At 43.1% G+C, this 24,284-nt stretch overlaps 1 protein-coding gene across 1 annotated transcript in view; it reads left to right on the forward strand.

Annotated features, from left to right (window-relative positions):
- GLE1 (GLE1 RNA export mediator) overlaps positions 1 to 15,205 on the forward strand; it is an 80,521-nt gene extending 65,316 nt beyond the window's left edge. Inside the window, exons 12-16 of the mRNA XM_073600973.1 lie at positions 2,696 to 2,825; positions 6,018 to 6,122; positions 8,766 to 8,848; positions 14,663 to 14,726; positions 14,809 to 15,205. Coding sequence (XP_073457074.1) covers positions 2,696 to 2,825; positions 6,018 to 6,122; positions 8,766 to 8,848; positions 14,663 to 14,726; positions 14,809 to 14,862 — 436 coding nt within the window. The 3' untranslated portion in view covers positions 14,863 to 15,205. The remainder of the gene's footprint in view (positions 1 to 2,695; positions 2,826 to 6,017; positions 6,123 to 8,765; positions 8,849 to 14,662; positions 14,727 to 14,808) is intronic.
- The last annotated feature ends 9,079 nt before the right edge of the window (positions 15,206 to 24,284 follow it).

A 24,284-nucleotide genomic window follows, 5' to 3' on the forward strand; every position in this document is an offset into this window, starting at 1 on the left:
GACTTTCCGATGCACCTGTCTCATGCGGTGCGTCAGAGCTTCAATTGGTGGCTCATTCCCGAAAACCTGCAGAAGGGGAAATCCTTTCTACCGGTTACCTGGACGGTGGTAACAGATGCCAGTCTGTCAGTTTGGGGAGCAGTTCTGGAACAGTCTGCGGTTCAGGGGATATGGTCCAAGACAGAGGACCTTACCCATCAACATTCTGGAGATCTAGCCTTAAAAGCCTGGACTCTCAGGTTACAGGGCTGCCCGGTCAGGATCCAGTCCGACAATGCCACAGCAGTGGCTTATGTCAGTCATCAGGGAGGCACCCGGAGCCGAGCTGCTCAAAAGGAGGTGAACCAGATCTTAGTCTGGGCAGAGATGCATGTGCCATGCATATCGGCAGTTTTTATTCCAGGGATAGAGAACTGGCAGGCGGACTATCTAAGTCGCCAGCAGTTACTCCCAGGGGAATGGTCTCTACACCCCGACGTCTTTTGCCAAAAATGGGGGGTCCCAGATGTAGATCTCTTTGCATCCCGATTCAACAAAAAGTTAGACAGATTTGTGGCAAGGACGAGGGATCCTCTTGCATGCGGGATGGATGCGTTGGTGATTCCGTGGCATCAGTTCTCACTGATTTACGCATTCCCGCCTATTATGCTACTGCCACGACTCCTTCGCAGGATCAGGCAGAAAAGGAAGTCGGTACTTCTGGCGGCCCCCACTTGGCCCAGAAGGACTTGGTATGCAGAAGTAGTAAGGATGACAGTGGAATCCCCGTGGACCCTACCGGTACGCCCAGACCTGTTATCTCAAGGTCTAGTGTTCCATCCTGCCTTACAAACGCTAAATTTGACGGTTTGGCTATTAAGACCCACATTCTGAAGAGTCGTGGGCTTTCAGGTTCTGTCATATCTACCTTGATTAATGCAAGGAAGCCAGCTTCCAGGTTGATTTATCATAGAGTCTGGAAAGCTTATGTATCCTGGTGTGAATCCAGAGGTTGGCATCCCAGGAAATATGTCATAGGTAGAATTCTTGATTTTCTACAATTAGGATTAGAGATGAAGCTGGCCTTGAGTACCATCAAGGGCCAGGTCTCGGCCTTGTCAGTATTATTTCAACGGCCACTTGCTTCGCATTCTTTGGTCCGAAACTTTATGCAGGGGGTGATGCGTCTTAATCCTCCGGTTAAGGCGCCCCTAAACCCCTGGGACTGGAACTTGGTCCTGGCTGTGTTACAGAAACAGCCTTTTGAACCAATAAGTCAGATTCCTTTGGTCTTGTTGACAAGGAAGTTAATTTTTCTGGTGGCCATCTCTTCTGCTAGAAGAGTTTCAGAATTAGCAGCTCTTTCCTGTAAGGAGCCTTATTTGATTATACACAAGGATAGAGTGGTACTACGCCCTCATCCTAGTTTTTTACCGAAGGTGGTTTCTGATTTTCATTTAAACCAAGACATTGTTCTACCTTCCTTTTTTCCAGATCCCTGTTCTCCGGAAGAGAGATCACTACATTCATTGGATGTAGTAAGAGCAGTCAAGGCCTATCTCGAGGCAACTGCTCAGATTCGCAAAACGGATATTTTGTTTGTGCTGCCAGAGGGTCCCAATAGAGGACAGGCAGCGTCAAAAGCTACCATTTCTAAATGGATTTGACAATTGATTGTTCAGGCTTACGGTTTGAAACAGAAGATTCCTCCGTTTCAGATCAAGGCACATTCCACAGGGCTATTGGTGCTTCTTGGGCAGTGCATCACCAGGCCTCGATGGCTCAGATCTGCAAGGCCGCAACCTGGTCTTTAGTTCATACATTCACCAGATTCTATCAGGTGGATGTGAGAAGGCATGAGGATATCGCCTTTGGGCGTAGTGTGCTGCAGGCAGCGGTACAGGGTCCTCAGGTCTGATTGCACCCTACTTGGTCGTGGTCCCCCCCCCCAGGTAGCATTGCTCTGGGACATCCCATCAGTAATTACTGTGGCTCTGTGTCCCGTGATGTTCGAGAAAGAAAATGGGATTTTTTTAAAACAGCTTACCTGTAAAATCCTTTTCTTTCGAAGGACATCACGGAACACAGAGGTCCCGCCCCTCTTCTAATACACTATATTGCTTGGCTACAAAACTGAGGTATCCCTGCAAGGGGAGGGATTATATAGGGGGTTGAACTTTCTGATAGGGTGTGCCAGTGTCCAATCACCAGTGATACCCTATATAACCCATCAGTAATTACTGTGGCTCTGTGTCCCGTGATGTCCTTCAAAAGAAAAGGATTTTACAGGTAAGCTGTTTTTAAAAAATCCTATTTTTATATAGCCTTTTGAGGCATGCCCCTTACAGTCAAGGTCATTACTTGTTTCATAACCTTGTTAAAATTTAGGTCACATATTTCAATGCAGTAGCTACAGAATTAGGGGAATGCCGATCTATTAATATACTGTATGGGCAAACTATTGAGTTTAAACATTCAGACTCCTTGTGACTCTTAGGAATGTTGCAGTAAAACTTTCTTAAGTTCACGGCTTTTACCCCTTCATTTAATGAGAGGCCGCCTCATGTTTGTTTTTAGAATGTTCTTGACTTTTAAAAGGGATTTTTTTTTTTTTTTTTTTTTTTAAATTGGGTGCCTCAAATGATGTAGGAATTTCTGTCCCAGTGATGCAGGTAGATTTAGATTTGATATCCTGTCACTTTTTTTGTCTCCATAGGGAATTGGGTTATAATATAGATGGCTCTGTGGTTGAGCCACAGGACCGTTTCTTGAAACGAATGTCAGGAATGATTCGTTTGTATGCTGCCATCATACAAATACACAATGCTTTTGGGACAGTACAATCGGTATGTGTTTTTATGAAGTAACCTGGTGTGTTCATAGTATGTGTGTGTATATATGTATATGTGTGTGTGTATATATATATATATATATATATATTCTCTATATATATATATATATATATATATATATATATATATCTATATATATATATATTCTCTATCTATATATATATATATATATATATATATATATATATATATATATATATATATATATATATATATATATATATATATACTCTATCTATATATATATATATATAATCTCTATCATACATTTTTTTTTTTTTTTTTTCTCTTGATGTACTTGTAAATGTGTGAAAAGCCCAACTCCAGGAAATTTAAGAAAATTTACCCTTGCAGTCGTGCTTCCCTGAACTGTAAGGATTAAATGCTTATTTAGTCTAGGGGCAGAGGATAGAGGAGTAATACTTGCTTTAAGCTGGCAATAGATGCTGCAATTTTTTTTATTTTTCCTGCAACCATGGGTTGAAAAAGAAAACCACCCCATTTTTCCACCATTAACACATCCAGTGTTGATGGGGGAATCCCTCCCACTGAGCTATTGTGTTCTCCTGTCGGGGGGAGCCGTCCTGGTCAGGAGAACTCAGTGAATGTTCCTAGCGGCTATAGCCGCTGGCAGTAATCAAATTACAATCTGACATGTTGGTTGTACCCAAGTTGACCGATCGATCAACTTGGGTACAATCGGCTTGCCCACACATGGTTTGAATCTCTCTATGGCCGGCTTTACTTCTCTCTTCGGCAGGCTCCCTCCAGCGCTGCGTCCACACCACCACCCTCCACCCCACCCCCACTACTGCTCTGTAAGGTGTGACCAGCTCCGATATCACTGCAGGCTCTTCAGTATATAATGCAGGGTAAATGTCCCTGTATTATGTGTGATGAGCTTTGGGTGGAGGAGAGCCACCCAGAGCAGGGATGCAAGGTATTTTTTTTTTTTCTTAGGGCCTCTTCATCCTTTCCCTAGACCTGAAGTGGATTTTTTTCAATTTTCCTGGAGTTGGGCTTTAACCTTTCATAATAGGCCTATGCTGCTCCCCCTTCTTCTTCTTTTTTTTTGTGCTTTTACTTTTCTAAACTTCTCTGTACTGGCAGCATGCTGGAAATCCACGAGCTGCTCTCACATAGCACATGGTTGGACACTCCCCCTTTGCTCCACTGCACAACACTGTTCAGGGAGCATTGTTGATTGGTGTAGGGGTTATGGCTGGGTCTCCAGTGTAAAACTGGTACAGTGCAGGGTTTTTTTTTTTTTTTTGTTTGTTTTTTGTTTTGTTTTTTTTTACAGCCTTGACTAACTGCAGTATCTAGGAGGGTGAAACCCTTTCGCAGTTGCAGATAAAGAATTCTAGTGTGTCACCTGCCTTCTCCAGCCTGATGATTTGACGGTGAAAAAAGTTCATGTTTTATACATACAGGTGCCCCCCCTCCCTCCTTTCCCCAAAGCCTCCAGCTTTAGCACACTGAGCTGCTCGGGCTATGGGAGCAGTAAATTGAAGCTCACACATCCATCAGTGCTACTACTATAAGGACTAATGTCCGTTCTTGGCAGCAGCTGCCAAGGACTTGCATCATCTCCTAAGGGAGTGCATACATTTAAATGCACAAGCTGGTGGAGCAACCGGCTATAATTAGGGAAGTGCTGAGCTGGAGCCTGCAAATGCTGGTAGAGCAGTAAGGGCGGGTACCTTAGAAGTATAGATTTTTTTTTTTTTTTTTTCTGCATGCTAATGAGGGGATGGGAGTACTGTCTGTATCAAAAGTGACTTGGTTCTGGTAATAAGATACATAATCTTTCTGTTTGCATCTAATGTTTGTTTTTTTGTTTTGTGTGTGTTTTTTTTATTTATTTTTTGCTGAGATACCAACTCGAGTACTTGTGTAGATGATGTGTAAAATTGGTCCTCTGCGCTACTACCTGTGAGTGAAATAAATTAAATTTAACGTGGAATTGCAGCAAAACCTAATAGTGTTCACAACTACACAAATAAACAAAATTACAATTTACAGTGATCTTGCGCCTATCCTATAGTCTTCCATATACAAAGTGAATCGTCAGTAGTGACAAATGCAATAATATAGAATAAAATAATATATTATAATACATCCGAAGTTCATCCAATAAATAGTGAAAAAAATAATTGAATATGTGCAGTGAAGTCCATAAATAAATGGTCCAATTACTCAAGATAGTGAAGATGGGGGATAAATAATATGAGTGAAATCGCTGACACCACACCACTGTGCTCACAGAACTCTCATCTCATGGGCATAAGTCATATGCCTTGGATCATGATCCAATAGAAAACGATAAACTCCCCTTCCAGGATCATTCATTTGCCTTTTTGTACAAGAGGATTCCGCCCTACATATATGATGTTTCGTTCCACATGTAAGGTAAATAAGTCTGCAATAGTGTATTACCATTTAAAAAGGAGTTTACTAAACTTAAGTGCCTGCATACATGAATGAAGCAAATATTGCGCCAAAGAAAGACAAACATTCAGCGTAACTGCCACCTCCCCCTGAGGAAGTCACGTGACATAGGGCGTGGCCGGAGTACACCACGGACCGGAAGTGAGGTGGCGTGAACGCCGAATGTTTGTCTTTCTTTGGTGCAATTTTTGCTTCATTCATGTAAGCAGGCACTTAAGTTTTAATAAACTCCTTTTTAATGGTAATACACTATTAGAGGCTTATTTACCTTACTTGTGGAACGGAACATCGTGTATGTGGGGCGGAATCCTCTTATATAAAAAGGCACATTGATGATCCTGGAAGGGGTGTTTATCGTTTTCTATTGGATCATGATCCAAGGCATATGACATATGCCCATGAGGTGAGAGTTCTGTGAGCACAGTGGTGTGGTGTCAGGGGTTTCACTCATTTGAGAACATACCAAGTTATTATTATTTGTCCCCCATCTTCACTATCTTGAGCAATTGGACCATTTATTTATGGACTTCATTGCATATTCAGTTATTTTTGTCATTATTTATTGGATAAACTTCTGATGTATTATAATATTTTATTCTATATTATTGCATTCATTTGTCACTATTGATTCACTTTGTATATGGAAGACTATAGGATATGCGCAAGATCCCTTGTGCAGATGAACCACCATGACTGATTTATGAGTAATTAACTTTCTTCTCTGTTGGTTTGCAGCATCATCCTCATGGGTTGAATTATGGTTGGCGTTGGCTGGCACAAATGTTAAACCTTGAACCAGTAGTGGATATCACAGCTACTCTTCTATATGACTTCTTAGAGGTAACTATTTTTTTTGTATTTGTGCATTTCCCGACTAGTGGTTACAAAAAAAAAAAAGTTATAACTTGCAGTCATAAACGGTCAACATATTGGTGTCCGTTTATGAAGCAGTGATCAGCGGTGATCCCGAGGATCGCCGCTGATCACAGTCCATAAATCGTTTATGAAACAGTGATAATCGGGGGAGAACATGTTTGAACTTGTTCTCCCGCCGATTATCTCTACACATGGTGAATCCTCATTGAATGACACAGTAACGGCCAGTTTATGAAGCTGTGATCTCACCGCTTCACTGGCGATCTGTGTCAGAATTCACACTCCCAGGTTCACCAGCTCAGAGGTGGTGAATCGGGGAGTGAAGAGAGAATCTCAGGGGATCTGAGGGGGAAGGAGGAAGATTTTTAACTTCCTTATGCCTCGTTCAGACCCCCCAACACTGTAACCATGTCCCCCTGTCATATTTATGTGTATACATATATACATACATATAATGTGTGTGTGTGTGTGTGTGTATACATATGTATATAATGTAGGGGGACTCATTATTTTAGTAACATTAATCCACGCCATCTGTCTGTGTATTGAGCGGTGATAATTTATCACTGCTTAATAAACTGACATCTTGGTATTTCTGGTGCTGTAATCTCATAAAGTCTCATGAGATTCCAGTATCAGGGGCCATTCTCCACTGTTGGAAGCGTTTGTAGATCTCTTCACTCCTCAAAAGGTGAAGCGATCTACAAAGCTTCATAAACTGGCACGCAGAGGAGAAAGATCTTCACTGTGAATGCCGGAGAATGAAGCAGTGAATAGATTTCACTGCTTCATAAACGGACACCATAGTACTAAAACGCCTGAAAACTGCCCCATTGTGAAAGGGGTCTAAAGTAGGAGTAGCTGTCTAATTCATTTCCTTTTTTAGGCTGACTACAGGTTCATCCAAAAACCTATAGCTCAGCTTTTGCTGTGACAGTTTCAGTCACCTATCTGCATCTTATTTGTTTAAATGAGTTTAAAGGAGACATTTCACCCCTTGTTCCCCTGTAAAATTTGTTTTTGGAGTAATAATCAAAACCCGTCCCAACAGCAGTACAGGTTTTGCAGGTATCCTCAGATACCCACACTCCAAAGACATGCTGGTAGGTTAATTGGCTTCTGTCTAAATTGGCCCTAGTATATGAATGCGAGTTGGGGACCTTAGATTGGTCCCTACCCTTAAGGAGCTTACAATGTGAATGTACAATGTATATGTAAAGCGCTGTGTAAATTGATGGCGCTATATAAGTACCTTTTTAATAATAACATATTATACAATAAAAATACCATACATAACATTAGTGCTTAGTCAAGCATGTGTATTGTGAACCACCAGGGCCTGGGACTGCTATTGTTAGGCTGTCCATAGTCCTTCCCCCTTCTTCTTTTTTTTTTTTTTTTTTTCTTCTTCAAATTTCTCTGAATGTCTGGTAAATTATAATTTATTTATTGTATCTATTCTACTAAAGGAGACCTGGACCTCCTTCCATGTACAGGGAATTTTTTTCTTCACATGGATGAATATTAGAAGTTAGTTTTTTGGTGTGCTTATTTAGAGCTAGATCCTCGAGTATTGCTTAAAGCGGAGCTCCACCCAAAAACGCAGAAGTTCCGCTATAAGTACTCCTCCCCTGCCAAGTTTGGCAGTTAATTTTTTTTGGGGGGGCGCAGTTTTGACAGGTACCCATTCCCACTTCTAGAGCATCTGAGTGTAAGTTCTCCTCTCTCTCTCACTCCCTGCAGTCTTCTGGGACTTGTCACATTTTTTTTTTTTTTTTTACAGCTGCCTGGTGTTCAGTTATAAGTACCTAAAACTTTATTACAAGATTTTGTATGTGTTAATCGTACCAAAGAAAAAAAATACATGTCATTGGTACCTGTGGTTGATACTGTCCACCTTTTGTACATTGGAATGCTTATTTGCTTATTTTTCAATGCTGGACACTTGGAGCGGGGGGGGTCAAAATGCTCAATTGCAGTGGGGATGCAAGGGTTAAATGCTCATTTTTACCTCTAGGGGTCTGCAAAAATTGCTTTTACTTGCCCATCCTCCATTCCTGCAGACTCCTTAGGGTTGTAAACACTGTCCCTGCAGCTTCTTCTCCCTTATGCTCCGGAGGTCGCAGGTCCTCTGATGTCAAGACGAATGCAGAGCTCAGAGTCCTGCACTGGACATGAGGATGCCGAGGGACAGTCCACTGCCAGAGTATAAGGGAGTAGAGAAGAGTGCTGACTGCCAGGAAGGAGGAGCAGAGGATCGAGTAAGTAAAACCGGTTTTTGACGCCCCCTAGACAGTAATTTGGCCCTTGCAGTGCAGGAACAGCCCCACTGCAAGGGAGCCTTTTTGTTCCCCAGGGATGGGCTTTAAGCAATTAAAATGTAATATTGAGACTTGATGCTATCCTCTTTCTCCACTTCACTGGACACAGATCCATAAGTTCTTTTAAGGGTACTTTAAATATGGGTACTTGGCAATAAAATGATTTACAGCTGTAATTTTTTCTAGGGATGATTATAAACCGAAAACTGGGATCCAGGATTGGATGTTGAGGGCAAAGTTTATGTTTTTATTTTTTTTTTGTACTTATTCTGCCCTCTATCTGCAGGTGTGCGGGAATGCCTTAATGAAACAATACCAAGACCAGTTTTGGAAATTAATTATTTTGCTTAAAGAAGAACTTTTCCCTAGGTAGGTGGAGAACTGATTTTAAGGAACTCTACTTCTCTCCTACAGTAAATTTGGCTTTAGGCTGAATTTAAAATTGAACTGTAGCCTGAAAAAAAAAATTGCTACTAAACACGGGTTTTTCATAGAGACTTTTGTAGGGTAAAAAAAACAAACTTTTTACTAACAACTTTTGTTTTGTCTAACGTTACCTGCTGCAATGTACATTTTCTGCATTTTGTAAATGCCATAGAGTAGAGCCTAGTTCCGGTATGGCAGAACTCTATTGCACATACTTGGGAGTTGCATCATCCGAAGGAGATGCTGGCAGTATGAGAAGCTTCCAGTGCTTGTGGATCTGTCACAAGTGGACCGGCCCAGGTTTGCAGTGCATATTTGCACATTTTTACAAGTTGTCACATACCTTTCTTGCAGAGCCTGACGAGCAGAGGAAGGCCTCTCGTACAGCCCCAGTTCAGGGACCACTGAGTTTGCAACAGCGGCCGTGAGAGCGTGGTGGGGTAGAAGTACCTGTGGTGTTCTCCGTAGCAGGGGGACACTAGTAGCTGCCGGCAGTGGTAGTGGAGCTGCGGTTGGTGGCTGCGGATGAAGGCATTTGTGGATGCAGGGATGCTGCGGACGCAGGTAGATTGCTGGTGCCGGGTCCTGCGGATGCAGGTACGTGGAGGCTGTAGCAAAGGGAGGAGACTGGTGCAGAATCAGATAAGCCAGGTCAGATAGAAAGGAATCGGGTACATCAGAGATGTCAAGAATGGTCAAGTTCATGCAGTGGTTTGGCAACAGGAAATCCAGAGAGTAAGGCTGAAGAAAGTTCAAGCAAGCTGAGGTCAGGAATGGAGAGAATCTGAGGAGTCAGAAAAGCCGGGTACATTCAGATCAAGGGCTGGTACTGGAAACAGGATACAGGGGGAAGACTGCAGATCAGACAGCAAAGGCCTTAGTGCATCTGCCCTCCTTATTTATTGCCATTGGTACCAGTGCTAATCTGCGCGTGCGCATAGGCGTTCACCCGAACCCGCGGACATGCCTCTGCACAACTGCTCTGTTATGGCCTGCAAGTCCCTGACACAAGTTCTCCTGCCACCACCCCCCTCTCCGTGCTGCTTTAATGTCATATACTGAATAGTAAGTATCATTAGACATTGATGGATTTGTAAGCATGACACAGAAGTGTGACCAGAGGTGACATCTGAGGCATCAAAATGTTTTTTCACTCGTACCACGAAAGACTGTCAGTGGTTTTTGGAAACGTGTATTTTAGTTTACTTGCAGTGTACATTTTGTAATGCATGACAGCCACATCCCAGAAAAAAAAACATGTACGAGTAAATTTGGTGTACTTGTTGGGCAGCATCCTCCAGCTTGCAATACCCCATCTATTGTCTAGCATTGGCCTCTAGGGGACCACTAGGGATGAACTTGGGTGTTTTTGGATCTTAGTCCAAACCCACCTCCTGCCAGAAAGCTGTCACTTCGCCCTGCCAGTCATAAGTGGTCGAGGCATTCCCCACCCTGCAGCCACACCTATACAAGGAGCACGTCTACATGCAGCTTCAGGTCAGGGAATGCCTCAGTCACATATGAATGAGGCACAGGGACAGCTTTCTGAGGGGACAGCTCAGGCAGGTACGATTTAGGATTCAAACACCCCTGAGCTCATCCCTGCTAACCACAACCAGACTTTATTTGCATTTCTATCCCATTCCGTCTTAATTATCTATCTCCTCATATTTTTCATAGCACTGAAATACTATGCTACTATGTATTGCTGTACAGAGTAGGGAGAACTGTATACACTGGTCCATACCCTTGAGAAGGTTAGTCTAATCTACCTATAGCACTCATTACACTTTAGGTACCAGTTACACTATCAATCTATTTTTTGGGTTATGAAGAGAACACATTGTACACCGTTCAGATAGTATCTCTGGTGGGATCTGAACCCAGAATACAAAGCTGTCTTCTTCAGACCTTCCTCAGTAGCTATTTTTTTTTTTTACCCCAGCCAGCATACCTGTGTTCTCACTGCGACAGACCAGGCAAGCCTGGAAGTGCCCTTTCGTTGTTGGGTTCTGCATTTGGTTACAGAATATGACTGTAAATGACACAAGCACTGTCTTGTGTCATTTACAGTCATCAGACTGTATCAGACTTGCCTGCACCCCTGGCTGCTGCTAGTTGGTCAGTTGCTGACCCCTCTGTGTCCCTGCCATTCCTGGACAAGGAGGATTCTCAGTCTGCAGCCATTACTAGTAAGCAAAGGGAACCGGTCTCCTCTTTGATGCACTGTACACTACTGTGAAGCTGGAGAATCACCCTGTTGCCTCTATTAGTCGCATTCTCTTTCTCGCAAATTAGCACATGGGAAACATTGTTGTCCTGCTGCTTTTGCTTTGCAAATTTGTCGTGGTAGTCCAACCTTTTGGTTTGTTCCTACTGCCTGCCTTCAGTGACACTGGTCCAGTCGACCATCAGCTGCCAGGGTTTGTTGGTATCTGAGGCTCAGCCTCGAGTCTAGCTGCATCACCGCCATGTGGTGGGACAGTCTCTCTTCCACGGGTGACCCTCAGCTCACAATCTTCCCCCTCCCCCCTCCTTCCCCAGAGTGCACTGACATCTGGAATCCAGTGACCCTATGGTTAAAGTCTCTTTGTTATTTTTATAGGAAAAAAAAAAAAAAAAAAAAACATGTTATAATTAATTACCTGCCCTGTTGCAGTGGATTTGCTCACAGCACCTCGGATCCTCCTCTTCTCAGATCCCTCTTTGGTGCTCCTGGCCCCTCCCCTCCTTTTCAGTGCCTCCACAGCATGCAGCTTGCTGTGGGGGGCATCTGAGCTGAGTCACAGCTCCCTATGTCCATTCAGACATGGTGACCCGTCCCCTCTCTGCCCCCTGATTGGCTAGCTAACTTTGACAGCAGCAGCCAATGGCGCCGCTTCTGTGTCTCAGCCAATTAGGAGGGAGAATCTCGGACGGCTGAGACACTTGTGAAAATCGCTGGACAGCGAGGGACCTCGGGTAAGTGTTAGGGGGGCTGCTGCACACAGAAGGCTTTTTCTCTTCATGCGTAGACTGCATGAAGATGAAAAAAAACTTCTGCCTTTACAACCACTTTAACTTTGCTGGGTGAGGCAGAGTTCCTTACCCTGTCATTGAATGCCTCCACTGAAGTTACACATATCTTTGTGGCCAAGGATACCCAAAGCTCTGTAGATACTAATTACAGAAGCTCTAAGCGCTTTCTTGGATTCCCTACAGAGGCAATCTCAAGGCCTTGGAACAGACCGGGCCATGGATTGCAGTGACAACCTCTGAACCAAACTCTCCACATCTGAAGAGGCTGTTCTTGGGGCACCACAGTCTCCTGTCATGACCATGCAAAAGACCATTTCAACTCTTACTGATGGAGTACGCTCTACCTTGCATTACATCAGAAGAGGGCATGCTTGCCTTGCCCAAGAAAACTACTGACCAGTATTTAAAATCCCTCCTTAATCTGTCAGAAAAAGCTGAGATTTAAAGTCACAGCCATCAAAAGACAGCGGGTAGAACCTGCAAAACTGACAGAATGGGTTCGATTCCTTTTTAAAAACGCTTTCCCCACTGTCTATCCCGACCTCCTTTCTAGTAGAGCTTGTGGAGCAGAGATGTTTGGAGATCAACTTTTAAATTCCTGTGCCTTGTTAGAAGCATTAAAATGTGTGTCCTATGTGGATCTGATTCCATATAGATGTGCAGAGTACTCTGGTTAAGAAGCTGTGATGCAGATGCTGTATCCAAGCAGTGCCTGATTCACTTGGCCTTCAAGGGATACTTGGGTGTATGGTCCTACCATTGATGAAGGCAACTGCAGGAGTCCAGAATATTCACCTGTCTCAACATAAGATGCCCAAGGAAAGGTCGTCTTGAATTCCAGCCGTATCCTCCATATACTTTTGGAGTGAGTACAGCTAGGCCCACAGAGCTTGATTCTTAAATGGCCAGCAAGGCTTGAGGATTCTGCACTGTGCAGGTCTCCTGGCTCAGACACCATATAGGACACCATCATGCACTGCTGTGTTTTTACGTTCAGTATCGGATTCCCTTCTACATAATGAGAGGTAGCCTGCTTCCTGGTATGAACGTTACTGGGGGGTCTTACCCACGCTAATCCCCTAAAGGGTAATCCACTGGAAACCAGTTCTTCCCAGCTGGTAGATTCTGAACCATTTAATACAGGATGCAGTAGTTTCATGCTTTTAGGTGTGTCCCAGCCCCTGCGTTGCCGGTGAAGGACTTTAAAGAAGCGACACGTGTCTGCAGGTGAAGAACAAACTAGCTTTCTGCTACAGCTATCCTGTACGAAAAAGAAACTACCTGATTTCCCTTTCCCCCATCCACTTATTTAATTTTGGATGCAGGAATTGCCCCCCTCTGTTTTATTGTATTCAGATGGCGGGGAGACACCACCACAATCAGAATACACCGATTAGCGCTGCAGCCTATTGCTTGCAGTGCTGATTGAGAGAGAATATTTTGACAGGCCTGCTCAGAGGTGCCTTTTGCATGACTTTTTAACCCATCACATCAGTTTAAGGTTAGGTTTTAAACTTCCTCTCCTGCCTACCCCTATTGAGGTTTTTTTTTTTTTTTTCTCAATGTACCTTCTTCTTCGGTCATGTGGACTGTGAGTTAAAATCTTGGGTTCTCTGCAAGACTTAGGAGTCATTTCCACTCCCCTTTTTATGGTGTTCTTGTTTATTGTCCTTTATGGGGTTAGGTGAGTAGAGACTTGGGACCTTTTTTTTTTTTTTTTTTTTTTTTTTTTTTTTCTAGGCCAGCTGGTCTTGTACTACAAACACTTTTTCCAAAGTTCCTGGTATTCGTTTCTTCCAGGAATTGGGTTTCCTTTTCCTTATTAATCATGTTGGTTGTTGCCATTTTTTTTTTTTTTTTCTTTTCCCCCTCCCAAGTGGGAATTTGCTATTGTTCCAACCCATGGTGGGTTCAAGTTGTCCAGCTTCTCTCGGTCAATGCCTCATTGTTCCCTTCCATGTTTCATTACGCTCTGGTATCTGTTTTCTAGGTCTTGTACATCAAGGTAACGTGTCACGTTGGAAGGTTACCTATCGTACAGAGGGGTCCAGCTTCATCTGGTTTCTGTTTTTTGGGTGCTGGTTCATCAGGCGGCTCTTGGGCTGCAGGCAGTTTCAAGTTCTGTTTTATATGGGCCTAATAGCTTGTTGCTGGTTGCCCACTTCTCAGTTGGACTGCTTTTGACATGCCAACAGTATTTAACTCTGTGTCCTTTAGTGGATGAGACACAACCTAGAATTTAGTACTTGCTGTAAAATTTTCAAATTTTAGTCAATTGATGGGCACAGGTCCCTCCTCTATCTGTGTTTTATTATCATGCTGGGTAGAGAAGGAGTTGTCCTAGGCTTGCTTACAGATTCCTTTTTTTTTTTTATTGTCCTGCCCTCCTGTTGGAAGCAGTACTACCTGACCGTATATGACTTCCCTAAAGGACTCCAGTGAATATAAAAATCCAAATCCCTGTAAAATGCTCTTCGCTGAGTCCATTCAGGGTCACAGGTCCCTTCCCTCTAAGTTGATGGCCATTGCTCTTGGTAAACTGAAGTATTCTGGTCATGGGAGGGGATACACCCAGGATTTTGGTGCCAGTGTTCAATCTGCTTTGTAGGTAGCAGCATAATCCACTTGCATAAGATTTCTGTGCCAATGAGTGGACTCCAAGAAAAGGATTTTGCAGAGAATACATTAATCCTGTTGATCAGTAGACTGAATTAGGATACTTTTTCTCTTTTCCTACAGAATCCAGATGGTAACTGCGGAGGGGGAAATGGGGGCAGTGGTCCGACTAAGGTCCTTCTTGGAAGTAAGTTATATTGCCTAGTTTTGTGGATAACTTCTAAATGGCTAATTTACTTGCTTACATGTTTGTTCCATTTATTTAACAGAATATCTTACAACGAAAGACAATACCTCTGCCAAAGGGATATCAACGTTTTTGATCATGAAAGAACGGAAGCCATTGTGTATTCAAACTCCAAATTGTAAAATGAAAGTGTTTTGTAAACCCCCCCAATGAACTTCTCTTATTTACTCCCTTTTGGTCTATTAAATTTATCATTAAAAGCCCTAACAAACTACTTGTCCTAGGATGATGACACTACTCCTTATAGATGCAGTAGAGCGAATGAACGTTGTCACCCTAGGACAGAGTGTGTTGCTGGCAGGATTATCGGGTAAAAAAGATGGTAATCTGCAATATGTTTTTTATTCTTGGGTTTTTAATGAATTTGTTAAAAATTTATATATTTTAAAATAAATGTGAAAAAAAAAATTCTTAATCAACCCACTACATTCAGTCTTTTTAGTGTGTGTGTGTGTGTGTGTGTGTGTGTATAATGCAAATATGTTGTCAATGTAGCGATACCCCCCCCCCCCCCCCCCCGTAGGAGCCGCTTGAGTTTGTTTGGTCCTGTTCTCTGCCCTTCGACCCCAAGAATTGTCTCATGGCGATCTTCCTGGTTTCAAAGGCAGCCTCTTGAGAGAAAATCTATTCACCCAGAGAGCATGCTGGGCCGTGTAGTTTGGCCCCCTTAGGAGGCTATGGGGCTGTGTGAGATGGGGACTTCATGTCCCAAGATGTCTTGCACTGCTGGAGCCCTGTGTTGATTAGCTCCTCTCTTCCTGCCAATGAGGGAGTAGATCGGGCAGCCATTGCTGAGCAAGCGCCGCTCGTATCATTACTGCAGTAATTGTCATTGAGGAAAGGGGGGGGGGGGGAATCCTCCGCATGAGCTTGACAGGTCATCTTGGCATGGCCGTGGGAGATGCGGGGCACCCGATACATCAAACGCCAGCTTTTATTGCTCAGTATTGTTACTGCTACATGCAACAGTTTGGGAGCACACTGCAGAATGCACCATTGCACTACAAACTGTTCTATAACTAACTAAACATGAAACCATGGACAGGAATTTAAAGTAATATTAAAGGCTGATTGTTAAAAAAAAATGTTATACTTACCTGCTCTTTGCAGTGGTTTTGCACGTTGCAGCCCAAACCCCCTCTTCTCGGGTCCCACTTCAGCTCTCCTGGCTCCTCCCTCAGCCCTCCTGCCGAGTGGCCCCACAGCAAGCAGTTTGCTATGGGGCCGCAGCTCTGTCCATTCACACACACAGCTGTGGCTCGGCATCACCCCCCTCTCCTCTTCGGATCACTGAATGTGATTGACAGCAGCAGGAGCCAATAGCTCCCATTGCTGTCTTAGCCAATGAGGAGGGAGAGTCCCCGGAGAGCTGAGGCTCTCGTGCACATCACTGTTTTGAGCTGGGGCTCAAGTAAGTATTTCATGTATCGCAAGGACTAAAATTCCAAGGAAAATGCATACATTTGAAAAAGTCCTCTTAAACTTCATTCATCACCATTATATAAAATCTACATTTGTAACACAAAATAAAAGCCTTCCATGTATAGTGATTCAATGGTTGAGATGGGTGCTCCCAATGCAATTCATACAAAAAGGCTCTGGCAGGGCTGATGTCACTGTGTGAGCACTGCCTGTAATGTGTAGGAACCAGGGATAGGTGGTTGCTGGGTCTGCCCTTAAAGTGTAAGTTCACCTGTTTACAGATTTTTCTGTAAAGGTGAACTTACCCTTTAAGCTTTATGCACAGTGTTGCTTACCTTGATCAATCTCTTCCTGCTAGCCATTGAAAAAAACTTGTATCATTTCCTGCCACTCCCAATACCAGCCCATGCAGGCAGCCCAGGGGGTAGTTGGAGCTGTATTCTGGCCCTATCGTACCTGGGTGTCAGCCAATCCCTGCCACAGATGAAAGACTTCAGATTGTTAACATTACAGGGCTTAAAAAGGTAAAGAAAACTTTTTAAGGCGACATGTAAGTGGTAGCAAAAAAATGTTTAAAACGTGATTAAAAACAAAAAAAACAGCTTGTTGCGTCTTTTTTGGTGCATTGTAATGGTCTATAGCAGGGGTAGGCAACCTCCAGCTGTGGTGAAAGTACAAATCCCATCATGCCTCTGCCTCAGAGTCATGCCTGTGATTGTCAGGGTCTCATGGGACTTGTAGTTTCGTCACAGCTGGAGGGCCAAGGTTGCCTAACCCTGATCTATAGTGTATAAACTTGGATGAAGTTTTTTTTTTTTCTCTTAGATTTCCATGATGGCTCAGTAGAAGTAATTTGGTATGTCTGATGATTCACTTGGCTACAACGTGCCAAAAAGGTAACCACAGACAATAGGGTAAGGAATTATTACAAAAAATGGTTCCCAGGCACAATATCCACTATAGATTTTATGACATTTGAATCTTGACACTGCCCATTTAAACAGTCAGTGATTTGTCGGTCTTCTCAAGCTTCTTGGGAGCTTTAAATTACAGGCCACTTTTGGACACTTCCTAGCAGTTGAGAGCGTCTGCCCTCAACTCATCTTTTTTGCAGCTGATGAGGGTATGAGAAGAGACAAATGGCATTTCCGGATCTGATTCAAATTTTTACACCTTTTTAGGTGCTTCATTTTAGACCTGTGAGTGATTTAAAGGATAACTCCACTTTCATGGGAAAAAACTGTAACATAGTAATAATTAAAAAAAAGTATCTGACCGTCCACCCCTTCTTTTTCCAATGGAGGAACACCCTCCACCTTGTCCCTCTGTGTACGACTTGTATTGCGCTGTATCTAGTGCACCACTACCAAGCTCCTTGTTTCAGTCCCTTCAATACCAGCTTGTTTTTTAATTTCCTAAAAATTGCGACAAAAAAATGAGATCCCCTTGGGGTGTCTATTTTCTAAAAGCAAATTTTGGGAGTGTCCATACTGGCATTTTTATTTTAAGAGGAAGTAAGGTAAACTTTTTTTTTTTTTTTTTTTTTATTATTATTTACTTATTTCTTTTTTTGTCCGTCCTAAAACAGTGGTTAATACCATCAAAAGAAAGTTCTAGGTCTCAGAAGAAAAGGCATAAATGTAATTTGGGTACAGTGTTGTATGGCCTGGTAATGAAAAGGTATTAGACTGGTACTCAAGTGGTAACATGGGGTACACTATTGCATGATGTTTTGCTGTTAAAGTGATTCTAAAGGCTCATTTTTTTTTAATTAAAATAAAAGGTTATACTTAACGAAATTGCACAAAACCCTTCCTTACCCCCTCTTGGGTGGTCCCCCTCCAGCACGGTCCGATCCGTCTTTTTCCAAGTGCCACCCCGCAAACCAAGTGCAGCGGGGGCACCGTGTGAGCGTTCCCCCAAGACAGGCTGTGTTCATCTATAGACATGCTACACAGCTGACAGCAGCTGGGGCCTATGGCTCCCGGTGCTGCCTGTGTCTCTTGTGAGACCTGGAAGAGAGGAGAGAGGGGGCTGCACATGGGACACGGCATGGTCAGTGACTCAGTTGTGCAAGTGTTGCCAACCCACCAGATTAAAATTTACTGACACAGATATGTTTTTAGTGGCATTTCCAAAAGTTACAAAATTACAGTTTTAAGTGCAAATTTCAGTATTTGGGCTACAAACAAGTACAATATACAATTGGATTTTAAGGTAAATATTAAGGCAAAAAAACATATATTTCTTTTATTTTTGATAAAGTAAGTAGGTCAGGGACAGGACTCAAGAGGGCAAGAAATTAGACTGGGCACACACACATGAAATTAACTCAGTGACACTGGCAGCAGTATGCAGCAGCATAATGACTATGCCAACTCACTAACACATCCTCTCCTGAGAGTCACTGTGCCAGTCTTTCTCCCCGCCAGGTGGTCTCTTCAGTCCACTCCAGTTCAAACAGCACTGACAGTCCCGCTCCCAGCTTGCCTTGCTCACACAAGGCTCCATCTGCTCCTCCCAGCTCCCGTGCACCATGACATCACACGATGAGCTCAGGCTCCGCCAGACACCCATTTGGGGGATATTTGTACTGTCCTGATCATTTTGGGGGATATTTGTACTGTCCTGATCATTTTGGGGATATTTGTACTGTCCTGACCATTTGGGGGATATTTGTACTGTCCTGATCGTTTGGGGGATATTTGTACTGTCCTGCCATTTTTTTAAGGTTTAAGGGCCATAAGAATTGAGAGAGGCCTTCAGCACACCAGGATTGATCAGTATTTTACACACACGCACACGTCACCATTTTTCTAGGTAAATCTATTTCTAAAGGTGCTATTGACATGAGATTTTCACCACATGTCGTAAACAACTCAAGCAATCTATACATACAAAGACACCAAAACAAATTAAGTTCATAATTTATTGTTATGTGTTAGAAAATGGAATGACACGGGGGGGTATTGAACACGCTAACTGAAATTTATTTAATACTTACCTGCAAAATCCTTTGTTGGTAATGTCAGCCTCAAGATGCCTCCTCTCTTCCAATCTTGAAGGTTCAGTGGGCCTCTTCTATGAACTCTGATCTTTAGACTCCTTTCACACTGGCACCGTTCCACGTTAGCAGTAAAGCATCGCTTTTCGCCTGATTTTAATCCCTCGCTAGTGGCCGAAGAAAGGGTTAAATGCACCCGAAAATCGCCACTGTCCATTCATTTCAATTGGCAAGGACGGTGGAGGAACGGTGTATTCACCGCTACAAAGATGCAGCTTGCAGGACTTTTTCTAACATCCTGCAAACGCACTGCTACAGTGTGAAAGCACTCGGGCTTTCACACTGGGGCTACAGGGGAGGCGTTTTACAGGCACTATTTGTAGCCCTTTAGCGTCTGAAAGGGGTCTTAGTTCTTTCCATAGATTTTTTTATTGTTTATGGGGGTAAATCCACTTTGCACAACAAGTGCAAACTACAAGTGCAAAGTGCACTTGAAATTGCACTGAAAGTGCAGTCGCTGTAGATCCGAGGGGGACATGCAAGGAAAATAAAAAACAGCATTTTAGCTTGCACATGATTGGATAATAAAAATTGGCAGAGATTCCCCTCATTTCAGATCTACCCCTCAGATTTACAGCGACTGCACTTTCAGTGCAATTTCAAGTGCACTTTGCACTTGTAGTGCAAAGTGGATTTGCCTTTCGTAAATAACCCCATATGTTCTATTATCAAGTCAGGTGGTTGGCTGGGCCATTCTCGCAGCTTTATTTTCTTTCTTTGAAACCAATTAAGAGTTTCCTTGGCTTTGTGTTTGGGATCATTGTCTTACTGAAATGTCCACCCTGATTTTGTCTTCATCATCCTGGTAGATGGCAGCAGATTTTTTAGCAAGAATGTCTTGGTACATTTTTCCATTCATCCTTTCTTCAAAGATACGAAGTTTGCCTGTACCAAATGCTGAAAAACAGCCCCACACCATGAAGTTCCACCTCCATATCTCACTATTGGTATGGGTTGTTTTTGGGGTGATGTGCAGTGCCATTTGACCGCCAAACATGGGGTGTCTTATGGCAGCCAAAAAGTAAAATTTTGGTCGCTTCTGACCAGACTATATTCTACCAGTATTTCATAGGCTTGTCTAAATGTTGTGCAGCAAATGTAAACAAGCTTAAAAATGCTTTTTCTTCAGCAATGGAGTCTTGTGTGATGAGCGTACATACAGACCATGGCGGTTGAGTGCATTACTTATTTTCTTTGAAACAATTGTACCTGCTAATTCCAGAAGAAAGACCAAGTGGTCCTTGGCTCTTGGACAACTCTTTTGATAATCCTTTTCACTCCTCTGTCAGAAATCTTGCAAGGGGCACATGGTTGTGGCCGGTTTCTGGTGAAATTATGTTCTTTCCACTTCTGGATTATGGCCCCAACCGTGCTCACTGGAACATTCAGAAGTTTAGAAATCCTTCTTTAACCAATGCCATCAGTATGTTTTCAACAATAAGGTTGTGAAGGTCTTGAGAGCTCTTTGCTTTTGCTCATCGAGAGATGTTTCTTGTGACACCTTAGTAATGAGACTTTTTTTTTTTTTTTTTTTTTAAAACCATCAGTTAAGCCTGATATTAATTTGCAATGACAAGGGGCAAGATTTCTTTCTAATTACTGATGGATTTCAGCTGATGTATTGGCTTTCCTTGTCTTTTTTTGCACTTCCATTTCTTCATACGTTCAATACTTTACTTTAACCCGTGTCATTCCATTTTATTACACACACCATGGGGGTTATTTACTAAAGACAACTCCACTTTGCACTGCAAGTGCACTTGGAAGTGAAGTCGCTGTAGATCCGAGGGGGACATGCAAGAAAAATAAACAGCATTTTAGCTTGCACATGATTGGATGATGAAATTAGCTTCCCTTCATTTCAGATCTACCCTTCAGATTTAGAGCGACTGCACTTTCAGTGCAAAGTGGATTTGCCTTTCGTAAATAACCCCCCAGTATCTCACAAAAGTGAGTACACCCCTCACATTTTTGTAAATATTTTATTATATATTTTCACGTGACAACACTGAAGAAATTACACTTTGCTACAATGTTGTATAACCGTGTAAATTTGCTGTCCCCTCAAAATAAAGGGTAAAGGTGATTGACTGACCAAGCATGTCTCCAGACCTAAACCCTATTGAGCATCTGTGGGGTATCCTCAAACGGAAGGTGGAGGAGCACAAGGTCTCCAACATCCACCAGCTCTGTGATGTTGTCATGGAAGAGTGGAAGAGGACTTAGACATTAATGGCTGTGTGTTGAGTTATTTTGGGGGGACAGCAAATTTACACTGTTATACAAGCTGTACACTCACTACTTTACATTGTAGCAAAGTGTCATTTCTTCAGTGTTGTCACATGAAAAGATATAATAAAATATTTACAAAAATGTGAGGGGTGTACTCACTTTTTTGTGAGTTACTGTAACTTGTTTTCTGAACTTGTTTGTTTTGGTTTATTTGTATGTATGGATTGTTACCGATTATGTGGTGAAAATTTCATGTCAGTAGCACCTTTAGAAATCTATTTACCTAGAAAAATGGTAACGTGTTTAATACTTTTTTTTTTTTTTTACACGTATGTGTATGTGTGTGTATGTGTATATGTATGTATGTATGTATGTATGTGTGTATGTATATATGTATGTGTGTGTATATATATATGTATGTGTGTGTGTGTGTGTGTGTATATATATATGTGTGTGTGTATATGTGTGTGTATATGTGTGTGTATATGTGTGTGTATGTGTGTGTATATAAATTTTCTCTCATAGTGCAGAGACTATATAACTTTCACGCAAAGTAACTAATCTACACTTATTGGTTTATTTTGTACCAGATGTAGCAGAATATGTTTTTCTCAAAATTAATAAAGGCATTTGATTTTATTGGATAGAATTTTATAACGAATAAAATATATATATTTTTTCAAAATGTTTTGTTTTTTTTAATAGATCTATTAATATAAAAATAAATATATAAATAAAAATAAATTTTATATATATATCTCTAAAAAAATGAAAGACCCAGTGCTGATCAAATACCACCAACAGAAAGTTCTGTTTCTTTGAAAAATACATTTCTTGTAGGTACAGTGTTGCATGACTGAGCAATTACAGTAAGTTCCCTACTTTCGAACAAGTTCCATTCCGGTAGCTCCTTCAGTCCAACAAAGATCAGTGCTTACAGATTCGGGCCCCTTTCACACGGGCACCTCTGTGTAGCAGATTCCTCTTGTTCAGTGGGGATCGCCCTGCTGATCCCCGCTGAGCAGGCGGATGACGGGTCATGTGCGTTCCGCTGTGCAGAGTGGACTTGGACACAGTCCCGCTCTGCTCTATGGGGAAATTCGTTTACATCTGATCCGCTGGATGGATGAATGGAATATAGGGCCACCATCTATCGGTTTGTTTTTTTTTGCGGGTCGGATCGGATGGTGGTGGGTGTCTGCTGCCATCCACTGCTCCATAGAGGAGACTGGAGGGTCCAATCAGGTCTGCTTGAAAAAACTGACAGGTGGACCTGATTGGACAGCCCATGTGAAAGGAGCCAAAGACTGCGAGCATGGATCGGTGTTCTGGCGGGCGAAGTCCCCCTGTCAGAACACGATAGCACAGCTGGGGAGATCGCTGCACCAACATTGCTTGTGTTGGTACGGCGATCTGTTTGTTTTGCTTTTCATTCAGCTCACTGGGTTGTACGAAGAAGAAGAAAAAAAAAAAACTGCTGACATGTTTTCATCTTTGAAGGTTGGTATGTAGGGGACTTGCTGTACCCGTTAAAGTAGCACAGTACTGAATAGCAGAAAACGGCCTGGTCATAAAGAGAGTGAAACCTTCTGGAGCTCAGGTGGTTAATCTAAGTTCACACCCATTCACATCGAGGATATTTGACATGTCAAAACGCAGCCTATTGCTGGTGTTCTGCCGAGAAAGTTCCCCTCGGCGGATAAGGACCCCCCCCGTACTGCGCAGGCGCAGCACAAGCCGCCGGAAATGGCCGAAGCTGAATAGCTGTAAATCAGCTGTACAGGGCCCCTTGCGGGCACGGCCTCGCTTCGCTCGGCACTTTTTTATTCTACCTCTATGTCCACTTGGATGGTGGGGCTTGAACCTAGACTCAGGGCGCAGGCGCCGTGTACAGCTGTGCCCTTTGTACTGCACAGTACTCCAGCTCCTTCGTACTGCGCAAGCGCTGCGCCTGCGCAGTACAGGGGGATCCTTATCCGCCGGGGGAACTTTCTCGGCAAGACACTGGCATCAGCCCCGTCTGAATCAGTGTGGCACCATACAGCTTTCCAAAAGTAGTTCCTGTACTACTTTTGGCAACTTCGGTGGTGATTTCAATGGACCTCTGTATATGAACCCGCACAGATGTCTTCCAAACCGCCTCTGAACTCGCTATTAAATGTCAATGTACCCTAAGTGTGTGTTTTTCATGCAGGAAAAAGGTTCCCCCACCCTTAATGCGATAATAAAAAGTACCATGCGATTTCCCGAGCTGCATTTTCAAAGGCGTGGGTGTGTTAAGAATGAATGGTAGTCTTGTGCATCTGTAAAAGGGTAATGCGGTTTGGCTGCGGGTGCAGGAACGGGTGTGATTTACATGCGCTCCCTCACAGACGTGAACCTAGCAGATGCATTCCATTATATTGCTAAGGAGCAATGCGTTTTGCCTGTGGGGTCAGAAATGCGTGAGTTAATAAAAGCGTTCGCTGATCTGCACAGATGTAAACCTAGGAGATTGTATAACCAGATTGCAGTGTATGGGGGGCCAATGACGCCTTTATTTTGCTGAACCTGGAATGTATTTAGATGATACAAACGTGGGGGGGGGGTCCAGTTTGTTAGGGAAGGGTCGTCATCTTGGAGTTCTCTATCTCTGAGGCCTGCTCTATACAACCCCTACACACAGCCATTCGCCTCAAAATACAGCACTTTCATCCTTCCTGTCCTCGGCAATTTCCGGAAAGCCTCGGCTCCGCTTCGTTCTGGAGCCGCAATTGGGTGGGGGGCGTGTCCAGCGCCCT

This window comes from Aquarana catesbeiana, linkage group LG09, assembly GCF_042186555.1.
Source record: "Aquarana catesbeiana isolate 2022-GZ linkage group LG09, ASM4218655v1, whole genome shotgun sequence".
Classification (NCBI taxonomy): Eukaryota; Metazoa; Chordata; class Amphibia; order Anura; family Ranidae; genus Aquarana; species Aquarana catesbeiana.